General features: G+C 52.1%; 1 protein-coding gene across 1 annotated transcript; it reads left to right on the top strand.

The window, feature by feature from the left end:
- The first annotated feature begins 1,799 nt into the window (after positions 1 to 1,799).
- On the top strand, positions 1,800 to 10,365 carry Slc35e4 (solute carrier family 35 member E4). Its single transcript, XM_075944090.1, has 2 exons — positions 1,800 to 3,865; positions 9,422 to 10,365. The coding sequence occupies exons 1-2, from the start codon at positions 3,247 to 3,249 to the stop codon at positions 9,853 to 9,855; spliced, it is 1,053 nt and encodes a 350-aa protein (XP_075800205.1). The 5' UTR covers positions 1,800 to 3,246; the 3' UTR covers positions 9,856 to 10,365.
- Positions 10,366 to 11,926: the final 1,561 nt, after the last annotated feature.

The raw sequence follows: 11,926 nt of genomic DNA, 5'->3' as shown, positions 1-11,926 counted from the left end.
ACACACACACTTCTGAGCTGAGGACCGAACCCAGGGCCTTACGCTTGCTAGGCCAGCACTCCACCACTGAGCTAAATCCCCAAACCCACAAAGCCATATTTGCCCAAAAGATCCCACCCACCAACCTGGAAATAGCTAAGGACAATCAAAAACTTGAAGTTGGGACTTGCCTGCCTCATCTCCACACTAGGGCCCCCAGGTTCCTCTTTCTGAGTTTATGTCCTAAAATGGGTATCTAATCTGACACACTCAGCAGGGACCCAGAGAAGCCAGGGATGAGAAGAAAGTCATATTTGGTGCAGGGTCTCACCATGAGCTTTAAGAAGCCCCTTTTCCAGGTCAGTCTGTGTCACTGTGGGGTGGTGCTCTCTGGTTCATGGTGTTTGTGACATACAGGACACTAAAGCCCCGGTAGAGAAATGATCTGGTCAGGGTTGAGACCATAAGAAAAAAAGCTCAGACTTCCACATCTGCAGCCTAGTCACCAGGGATGAGTTCCTTTTTCCTTTCCAGCCTCCCTCAGAAGTGTTTTTGGCACCACCTGCTTCATAGAAGAGCTGCTGGGCCCTCAAACAGCAGGGTGCAGATTTGCGGACACCGGACACCATGGGAAGTGAGCGGACCCCAAGGAATGAGAAAGCCCTCCTCTCTAGTGATGTGCTCTTTGAATCTGGGCTTCTTGGCCCCCCCATTCTCCCGCATGCAAACACTCTCCTACTGAGAGCCCTGTTGTCTATGGGGTTGAGACAAGTTAAAACGGGCTTCAAAAGTGGGCAGTGGCACACGCTTGGAATCCCAGTGCTCCTGTACATGCACACACACCACAAACAATAAACTGCTGGAGTACTTTCTCGTCAGGACCATCAGCCCCTGAGTAACGACACGGAGGCTTCTTATTGTGAACACTTGGCTTTTAGCTTAGGCTTATTGCCAACTAGCTCTTATCTAATTAACACATATTTTTAAATCCACATGTGCCTCGTGGCTCTTTACTCTTCCTCAGTATGGCACATCTGACTTGCTTAGAGTCTGCTGGCAAGATCCATGGGCCTAGATTCCTCTTCCCAGTTCCTCTTCTCTGCCTGGAAGTCCCACCTATTCTCTCCTGCCTAGTTATTGGCCTTTCAGTTATTATTAAACCAATCGGAAGGTGACTTAGGCAGAAACACATCTTTACAGCGTACAAAAAGATTATCCCACAACAATTTTAAAATCGGAAGTAATACTTTTTAATTGAAAGAAGCTTGGTGGATAATGGGTTAAAAATCCCAGAGGAATATAACTCACAAGAAGCCCAAATTCCTCCTCTTGAGAGAGAGAGAGAGAGAGAGAGAAAGAGAGTGAGTGAGAGTGTGTGTGTTTGACTCAGTTTCCCTCCCGTAACTCTTTTTGGAGACACTATCTAAATATCCCAGATTTTGGTCCTCTGCCTGGAAGTCCCCTATCTACAGTCCCTGTCCTTCAACTTGGGCTGCTCAGCAGCGATCTACGAGCTCCCACGGCATCAGAGTCATCAGAAGCAAGTGTGACAATGTAGATTCCTGGTTCATCCGGGACGGAGGTCTGATTCAGGTCTCCAGCCGGGACTGGCTTATTTTCACCTTTGATGGTTGTGAAGGGATCTGAAACACTTACGGCCATACGGGATTATGACCACCAGAGGGTGCTGCGGGCCGAGCTATTGGTCCCGCTTTGCGATCTTGTTTTTCTAGGCAGGTTGTCATCCAGGACTTGTTAGTCAGCTGACGGAGCCAGGTGATGCCTGTCCAGCTGGGCGGGAGCTTCCCCAGAAATCCAATGACTGGAAAGAAGCTAGGTTCCAGGATGAGCCTTGATTCTTGATCACCTGGAGCAAGTTGTGTTTGGAATCGGCCTCTGGGGTGAGGGACTTAACGTATCCTGAATTCAGAGAACATCTCTTTTTCGGATGGGAAATCCGAGACCACCCAGGAACAAGATTTTAGTGACAGCTGCTCTGCTTCTCGGCCTAGGATTCTGTCGTATGAGCCCCAGGAAGTCCAGCTGAGAGTCACCTCAGAGTGCCCAGAGAGCAGCATACGGGGTCGGCTAGCCCGGGATGGATGTCAGCCCGAGGTACCCTGCTTCTCGTAGCTGTGGTTAGCCCTGGTGATTCATTTCCCCTTCTGCTGGCCCAGAGGGGGCGCCGCCCTGGTCTGGCAGGGGAGAAAAGATTTAGAGGGGAGTGGAGAGGTAACAAGATGAGGCAGTCTTAAGGGACCACGTGGTCCAGCTCTGCTAAATTCCAAGGTCTCTGGAGACATTTGTGGTCTGGGGTCAGGAGTCGCTCTTCATCGCCCTGCTTCTTGACGACGACAGCTTTGGGACATCTCTGCAGGGTACACTAGGGTTTCCAGCGCTGGATACTTTAAGGGAGGCTCTTGTAGGTGCTGGAGACGTTGGTGGATTCCCGTTGGTGGCGGGTACGGCCGACACTCCCCACTAAGGGACTTTGCCCGCAGCTGCTCAAGCCGAGCCAGAAGGCGCAAAGGCTGTGGGAGGGGCTAGACGTCCTCTGGGCTCCGGGGCGGGGCCTCGTGGGGCGGGGCCGACTGAGCCCAACTTTCCGGGTGGAGCGCTGCTTCGGTAGCCGCGGAGAGGGCGGGGTCGGGAGTGCCGAGCGGCGCGGGCGCGCAGGGCCGGACTGGAGCCCCGCGCTCTACGCTGCCAGATCCCGAGCCGAGCCGCAGCCAGAGCAGCCAGAGCAGCTAGAGCAGCTGCAGCCAGGCCGAGCTGGCAGATCCGCGACCACCGGCCTGTTCTCTCCTATTCTTCGCGCTGTCGGAGGCGAGAGGGACTGGGGGAGCGGCGGCTGCCACCTTTGCTTCCAAGCTCGGTGCGCGATCTCCCCTGTCCTGTCTGGTCATGGCCTGAGCACCAAATACGGAGGTCGGGGTCAGTGTCTTCACTCTGACGATCTGGGGGCCGAAGAGGATAAAAACCAAGAGGATTCCGTGTAAGAGCATCGCGTGAGCTTGGGGCGTGGAGGAGAGTGAAAATTTCCCTGGTAAGGGAGGTGCCAGGGCTTACGAGGCCTGGGAGGGTACCAGGGAGTCCGGCATCCCAGCAGCTACGACCTCCGTTCTGCCCTCAGGGAGCTAGAATAATCGGGTGGCTCTAGGATCTAGCTCTTGAAGCGGTGTAGTGCCTTCTCTTGTCTGAGGAACCAGGACGTGGCTCAGCGAGTCCCTGGAAAGCCTGCCTCCTGCCCCAGCCCTTCTGGTGCGGATGTGCCGCTGCCCACTGGAGCGCCATGAAGGCAGGATGACCTCAGCCGAAGCAGTGGCTGTGGCTGGAAGTGCCCTGGAGCATGGCCGCCCCAAGTGGCCTCCTGACAGCCCTCAGGTCCTTGGGCAGCCTGCTCGGGTCAGAGTGGTTGTGGCAGCCCTGGTGTGGTTGTTGGCAGGAGCCAGCATGTCAAGTCTCAACAAGTGGATCTTCACAGTGCATGGCTTCGGACGGCCCCTGCTTCTCTCAGCACTGCACATGCTGGCAGCTGCCCTGGCATGCCACTGGGGGGCCCGGCGGCCCATGCCTCGCAGCATCCAAGGCAGAGTGTTACTGCTCAGCCTCACCTTTGGTACCTCCATGGCCTGCGGCAATGTAGGCCTGAGCACTGTACCCTTGGACCTAGCACAACTGGCCACCACCACCACACCACTCTTCACATTGGCCTTGTCTGCGCTGCTGCTTGGCCGAAGACACCATCCCTTACAGTTTGCTGCCATGGGCCCGCTCTGCCTGGGAGCTGCATGCAGCCTAGCTGGAGAGATCCGGGCACCCTCAGCTGGCTGTGGCTTCTTGCTAGTGGCCACCTGTCTCCGAGGCTTCAAGTCCGTTCAACAGAGTAAGTGCCTGGTCTCCATCTGAGGAGGTGGGGTGTGTGGCTGGGATGCTCTTGTCAAGGGGGTGGCAGTGATCCTCTTTGACAGAATTCAGGGAGTTCAGGCCTCAAACTTAAGCCTTAGAGGCATAGTTAATAACAGTTGCTGGTGAAGTGTGCTCTATAACTTGGCAAGCCTTTTGTCCTACTGGGTCCTCCTACGGCCTCTCCTTGAGTTAGTCAGGTCTTTATTATCCCCATTTGACAGCTGTGGAGTCTCAGCCTGGGCCTTGTGCCAGTGAACAGCAAAGGCAATATTTGAACATGGCATTCAGAGTCTATGCTGCCTAAGCTATATGTCCTAAGATTATGAACCCAGCAGGCCAGTGTGACCTAGGGAAGGAAAGGGAAAGCAGCCAGGCTGTGAGCTGATTGGGAACACCGGTTTATCCAAGCCAGGGAAGCGTTTACTAGTGGCCGCGGTGTGACAGTCCGATACTGTGTGTAGATCATCAGTTGTCACAGCCATTTCCACCTCCATCTTCACGGTAAAGGGGGCAGTACTGATAAGACAGTGTTTTACAGTGGGAGGGGAGAGGGGAGAGGAGGCTGTCCTGCTGTGAAGCTCAGGCTGGCCTCAAACTTGTGATCCTCCTGTCTCAGCCTTCTGCCAAAGAGGTGTATGGTTGTCCCAGGGTCACATGGCTCCCCGGACTCCCACGTCTGGTTTGTGTGACTGGGTGGTGGCTTTCGGGAGTGGGCAGCAGGACTCAGAGTTGAAGTAAGGTGCAATTGTCCGCCCAGCTCCAGTATGCCTGGGGTGGAGGCTGACTTCCTGTCTGGGCAGCTGAGGGGCGTTTGAGTCATAGCCCTACCCTCCCTCCACCTTAACAAGGAAGAAGTAGGAGAGTTGAGAATGGAAAGTAAGGGGTTTCCGGGGCGCCAAGTATGGTTGGGGCAGCCTCCAGCTGAGGAACGGTGAAGTGTGGACTCTGTCCTGCCTGGCATCTTCAGCCGGGACCCAAAGGCCCTGTCCCCATCTTCACCCTAACCCCATGGGCGGGGTGAAAGCCCGGTCTATTTTAGCCTCGGGTTACATGAGCTGAGCCCTGAGCTGGGCCTTGAGTTGGTTCAGGGAAATCCAACCCTGTAGGGCCTTCCTGGGCAGGGACACCAAGCAGAGAAGGCTCCTGCTTCTAGGCCCACATTGCACCTGCCAGAGCCAAGAACTCTTCATGCTGGGCTCTGGGCAGCTCCTGTCGGTAGGAGGGGCTGTGACTAGCCAGGCATAGGGCATTCAGGCATGTTTATAGCAGCATGTTATTGACACCCAGCCTCCTCTTGGCTTGTGCCAGCTCCCTTCTTCCCTCCCAAGGCTCAGTTTCTTACAGTGAGTGTGTTGGGTGCCCTCTTCTTCGCCAGCTATGGGCTATTCAGAGTTATTGGTCACCCATCTGCTTCCCAACCTGACAGGCTTTGGGGCATTTCTATCCTCAGCACCTGACCTGAGGTCTGGCATAGAGAAGAAATTAAAATGATGTTTTTAATTGGTGGTTTTGATATCAGTTGACATCAGATGGGTAAATAGATTAGGCTGCATGCATTTGGGCCAGGTGCTAAAGAAAGCTAACGGTTCCATCAACAGAAACCGGAGCCTCGCTGAGATGGGGGAGTGGACTGGATCCAGGGCTTGGAATGGATTTTTAAAAAGAGGAAGTTTCTCTTTGCTAGAGACTAGAGGATACAGATGTTCCCTGGTGCTGGATTCCTCCCTGAGATCAGATGCCACGAGAACAGGGGCCAGGGATCCAGAGAGTGAGAGCAGGCGGCCAGAGAGTCTCTGCTCTCCTATGTGGACCAGCTACAGGCTCAGTGGAGAAATGCCACCCTTATACCCAGACAGACAAGGGAGTGAGGTGCCAGCCTGCCAAGCCTGTTGTCATCTGTACCCACCTGTGTTTCAGAACCTCACTTGGTCCTCATCCTTTGAGCCCGCAGAGGGAGGACACTTTGCAGGAGGGAAGCTATAGAGCAAGGTGGGCACAGGTATGGTGTGGGCTCGAGAAGGCTGTGGAGGGAGCTGTGCAGCCACGGCCATGGCAACAGAGCAGGAAAGGGCATTCTGAGATGGGACACAGGCTGTGGCAGATCCCTGTCAGTCATCAGGAGGAGAGCTGGGGGGTCAGCTCCGGTGCTGGTAAGGTACACTGGGTGTGTATACTGTTCCTCCCCATGCTATCCACGAGGAGACCGAGACAGGGAGCTATGTCACACATCCAGGGAAGGGACAAAGTGGAAACAGGACAGGAGGTGAGGGTTTACATAGGTCACTGCTGTGTGTTTGCAGCAGGGGTGACGTGTGTTCAGATGCTGACGTGAAAGTGCCTTCGAAGCAGGCATGGAAGAGCATGCCTGCAATCCCAGTACCCTGGGAGGATCATGAGTTCAAAGCCAGCTGGGGCCACAAAGTCAAACTCTGTCTAGAAGCAGAAAAATAAAATACCCTTTCAGCCCGGCATGGTGGCACATGCCTGTAATCCCATCACTTTAGAAACTGAGGTAGGAGTGCCTCAAGACCAGGCTAGTATGGACCAGCCTGGGATCTGTAGAGTGTTCTGGGCCAGCATGAGTTACATGGAAGGCCCTTGGCTCAGGGCTAGTGAGGCAGTTTTAGTGGATGAAAGCATTTTCTGCACAGATGACCTGAGCTTGATGCTTAGAACCCACAGAGGAAGGAAAGAACCAACTCCTGAAAGTCATTCTGTGACCTCCACATATTCCACATATACACACACATACATCACACAAACTGTGTGTGATCCACATATACACACATCATACACACACATACATCACACAAACTGTGTGTGATCTACATATACACACATCATACATACACATACATCACACAAACTGTGTGTGATCCACATATACACACATCATACATACACATACATCACACAAACTGTGTGTGATCCACATATACACACATCATACATACACATACATCACACAAACTGTGTGTGATCTACATATACACACATCATACACACATACATCACACAAACTGTGTGTGATCCACATATACACACATCATACACACACATACATCACACAAACTGTGTGTGATCTACATATACACACATCATACACACACATACATCACACAAACTGTGTGTGATCCACATATACACACATCATACACACACATACATCACACAAACTGTGTGTGATCTACATATACACACATCATACACACATACATCACACAAACTGTGTATGTGTGATCTACATATACACACATCATACACACACATACATCACACAAACTGTGTATGTGTGATCTACATATACACACATCATACACACACATACATCACACAAACTGTGTGTGATCTACATATACACATCATACACACACATACATCACACAAACTGTGTGTGATCTACATATACACACATCATACACACACATACATCACACAAACTGTGTGTGATCTACATATACACACATCATACACACACATACATCACACAAACTGTGTATGTGTGATCTACATATACACACATCATACACACACATACATCACACAAACTGTGTGTGATCTACATATACACACATCATACACACACATACATCACACAAACTGTGTGTGATCTACATATACACATCATACATACACATACATCACACAAACTGTGTGTGATCTACATATACACACATCATACACACATACATCACACAAACTGTGTATGTGTGATCTACATATACACACATCATACACACACATACATCACACAAACTGTGTGTGATCTACATATACACACATCATACACACACATACATCACACAAACTGTGTGTGATCTACATATACACACATCATACACACACATACATCACACAAACTGTGTGTGATCTACATATACACACATCATACATACACATGATGTAATTTTTTTTAGTGTTAAAGACCCCATTTCAACCTCGATCCTGTTTCAATCTCTCTCCCCTCAAAAAACCCCATAAATAAAAATGCCTTTGAAGGGGCTGGGACTGTGTAGCTCAGCGCTAGAGAGCTTTCTTAGGGAGGGAAGCCCTGGGCTGGGTCCCAGCACCAGAAGGAAACAATAGAATGTCTCTGGAAAAACAGAGGATTGTGAAGATGGGCTGGCAAGGGTGGGGTTACTGAGGAGTCAGCACAACAGGCTAACGTTTTGCGAGTTAGTCACTTCTGCCACGGCAATCACTGCCCTTCTGTGGGCTGCAGGGAGGGGGAGGTTTGGCAGGATGCAGGACAGGTGCAGGGGCTACCCCGGAGGGTGAAGTCCACCTGAAACCGGACCCTTTCTGTCCTGGTGTCTTTCAGGCCCAAGCCTCAAACAGCTCCTCAGGTACTAACTTTGGAGTGAATGAGCAGAGGCACTCTGCTCCTTTCTAGAAAGGCTTGAGCTGGAGAGACTGTTGCCTAGAGAACCCAGCCCAAACAGCAGGATGAATGGAGAGGGGAATAAGTGCCATTTCCTCTTCTAAACATGGGGTGTGAGTAAGCACTGTGGGGCTCTTTGGAAAGTGTGTGTCAGGAAACAGATCTAGGGGGCCCAGGAGGACCCCGGTACCAATTGTCGTCTTTCTTCTACTAAGACTTGGAGAAGGCTCTGCCTGGTCTCTGTCCTTGGGTACACACGGCCATTTCACCCTGTGTCGGCCTTTGATGGTCGCAGTGGTATGGACGTAGGCACATACAACCACGCGGGCAGCGGAAGCCCTTCTTTTCCTTGGAAACCTAAAAGGCTTCTGGATTCATCTTGACAGGTAGTTTTTTTGTTTTTGTTTGTTTAGATTATACGCAGATTATCAAGCGAGACATGGTGGCGCACACTGTGATCCCAGCATTTGGAAGTGGTGGGGGTGTAAATACAGTGTTAGACAAACGGAGGAAGAATTGAAGGCAAGCCTCAGCCACATGGAGAGCTCGTGGCCAGCCTTGGCTGCATGAAATCATAAAACATTTTTTAAAAAAGAAGGCAACCAAACACCCTGATTTGAGATCGTAAACAGTGAGTGATTGCCAAGAGCCAACAATGGCTGTCTTGTTGGTCCTTTGTCACCCGGCGGTCATAGCAAATGGGGGGATGACTGGTCTCACCATTTCGACTCAAAACTATTTTATCGAACTTCTTTCCTTCTTCCTTCCCCCTCCTCCTCTGCACACTCCCACCCCAGCTCCTTCGCCCTTTCTTTCGTTGTAGCTGTAAGTGGTAGAGCTGGGTGCTCCGTGCTCAGTCCCCACTTCCCGGCTGGAGTGGTAGGGATAAGTTTTATTTTCTACATCTCCTACGCATTCTCCACATTAAGGCTTTTGTACATGTTACCTTTGTGAGCTGTTACCTATAAAGGAGGAGTGGGCACAGGTCACAAGCCCAGCTGGCCTTGCAAGTGACACCTCACATCAGGAGCCACTAACCCTGCTGAGTGAGGGCTGGCTTCCAGGAGGCTGGGTCATGAGGACGGGGTGTTCAGGGCTGGCTCTGGGTGCTGCCTCGATCCCAGTGATGACAGCCACTTTTCCTGGTTGCAGGTGCTCTGCTGCAGGAAGAGAGGTTGGACGCAGTGACGCTGCTGTATGCCACCTCTGTGCCCAGTTTCTGCCTGCTGGCAGGTGCTGCTCTGGTGATGGAGGCTGGAGTGGCCCCACCTCTGGCTCCCACTGACTGTCGCCTCTGGGCCTGTGTCCTGCTCAGCTGCTTCTTGTCTGTGGTCTACAACCTGGCCAGCTTCTCCTTGCTGGCACTCACGTCCGCCCTCACCGTCCACGTACTGGGCAACCTCACAGTTGTGGGCAACCTCATCCTGTCCCGGCTCCTGTTCGGCAGTCACCTCAGCGCGCTCAGCTATTTGGGCATCGCACTCACTCTTTCAGGAATGTTTCTTTACCACAACTGTGAGTTCGTGGCCTCCTGGGCAACCCGTCGGGGATTGTGGCACAGGGACCAGCCTGGCAAAGGTCTTTGAGACCTGGGGAGCACATGAGCCATACCTGGACAGTCCTAGCCTGACTCTTAACCATGGACAATGAGGTTAAGTGGAGAGCTACTATGCCTGCCAGGCCAAGGAGAGGAGGTGCCTTCTAGAAGGGCTGCCTTCAGAGAGACACCCCCCCCCCTTCGCCCCTGACAGCCTCACCTGTTACAGCAAGGCCCGCCACTGGATGGTGGGTCCAAGTCTGGCATGTGTGCCTGCCAGATGAGTCATTATGATTAGGGTCAAGTATTACAATGAAAATTGCTGGGCAAACTTAGAACACCTCAATGTGTTATGAAGACAATGCCCAGTGGTTGCACAATCTTTCCTCTGGTGGGGGAGGCCGTGAGGCACACCACAGAAGGCTTCTTCATTGCTGGGCTCCTCTAAAAACTTGGGGTAGCCTGTGCCAACTTCAGGTAGCTACCGTAGCCTCACTCCAGTGCTTCCTCCTCCCCTGGATTTGGGTCTTCCATCCTCAAATAAACTATTTTTGCTTGGCCATCTGTGTCATTCCTTGGGGCTACAGTCAAAGGGACATAAAGGGAGTGGCTGGCTACCGCATGGTTCTGTCTCCTTTGACACTCTGTTGGCCTCCAGCCTAACACCGCTCTCTACAAGGTCCTCTACTGCCCAGGCTACCATTGTCCAGCGTCAGGATGGTGGTAGTGGCCCTGCCCCCACCCCCATATGCCCTCTCTCCTCTTAGAGAGATCTTCCCAAAACACACGTGCTCTGGAGTCCCACTCTGCTCTGAGGACAAAGTCAGGGCTTTCCCCTTATTCCGTGTCCTTACCAGGCGCCTATCTCACTGAGTACAATGCCAGCTCACCCACCAGAACCTTCGCTTGTGCTATCCCATCTGGTCCCTTTTCCTATATGCCCTCCGCCCTTCTCCTGGACACATCCTCACCTATAAGAGAAAGACCCCTGCATGCTACTCTCCCTTCAAGGAGGCCTGGTGAGAGGGGTTGTTCATGAGGGGGTGAGTCTAGGGTTGTGGGTACACAGGATCAGTCATAAGGACAGCTTCATGGAGGAGCAGGCACCAAGGAAGCACCCAGGCTAGCCTAGGACCTAGGAAGTAGGCCTTTCATGCCGTGAACCTAGCCCAGAGGGCCCCTGTTGGTTGACCCCAACTTTGTCTATCCATCTCTCAGTCTTTGGTGATAGACAGCTAAGTCCCTATACCTATTACAATGAATAAGAACCTAGCCTGGGGCACAAAGGCCTGGGACCAGACCTCCTGCTCTGTCAGCCTAACTGCTCTCCCTGTTTAGACTGCATTGTTCTTTTTTATTCCTTTCTTTTTTTTCTTCTTTCTTGTTTGTTTTTTTCCTTCCTTCCTTCCTTCCTTCCTTCCTTCCTTCCTTCCTTCCTTCCTTCCTCCCTCCCTTCTCTCTTTCTTTTTGTTGTTGTTTTGAGATAGGGTTTCATGTAGCCTAGTCTGGCTGGAAAGCCACCATGTACTGAGGGTGACTCCGGACCCTTGATCCTCCTGCTTCTCCTCCACATGGCTGGGGTTACAGGCGTGTTCATCACAACCCTTGGGCTTATGCAGTACTGGGGCTTCAAGCATGCCAGGCAAACAGCATCCTACCAATTGAGCTACATCTCTAGCCCCTCCCCTCCCCTTTCTGAGCACCAGTAAATGATGCTCAGGTTTGTGATGGTCCCTGTGTGGAGGATTTGAATGGGGAGCCCAGTGGCGAGGAAGGAGGGGTGACCATCTTAGGTGGCTAGTCACGCACACCTTGCTCCCCACCACAGTTGCAGATCCACCTGGAAATAGGGTCCTTCTGAGTGAGGACAGAGTTAGAGCAGGTGCGGGGGCGGGGGGCTGGGATCCAGAGAGGACTACGTATTTGTTCATAAAGGACTCCTGTGTCAGGGTATGTGGAGGGTGGCCTGAGGCTGGGTGGGAGAGAGACGGGTGGTGAATGGCAAGGGACACAGACTGACAGGGTTTCCTAGCCTCAGCCTCCACCCAGGCTGGCCTTATAGAGGACCTTGCTGAGTCACTGCCACCCACCTCTCTATGACTCAGAGATGCCACTCGTTT

The sequence above is a fragment of the Microtus pennsylvanicus genome, chromosome 12 (genome assembly GCF_037038515.1).
Source record: "Microtus pennsylvanicus isolate mMicPen1 chromosome 12, mMicPen1.hap1, whole genome shotgun sequence".
Classification (NCBI taxonomy): domain Eukaryota; kingdom Metazoa; phylum Chordata; class Mammalia; order Rodentia; family Cricetidae; genus Microtus; species Microtus pennsylvanicus.
This window is presented reverse-complemented; position numbering and strand designations above follow the sequence as displayed.

Coding starts and splice junctions, on each gene's coding strand:
- Slc35e4 (XM_075944090.1), top strand. CDS start 3,247: ATGTGCCGCTGCCCACTGGAGCGCCATGAAGGCAGGATGACCTCAGCC. Junction 3,866..9,421: donor CTTCAAGTCCGTTCAACAGA/GTAAGTGCCTGG, acceptor TCCTGGTTGCAG/GTGCTCTGCTGCAGGAAGAG.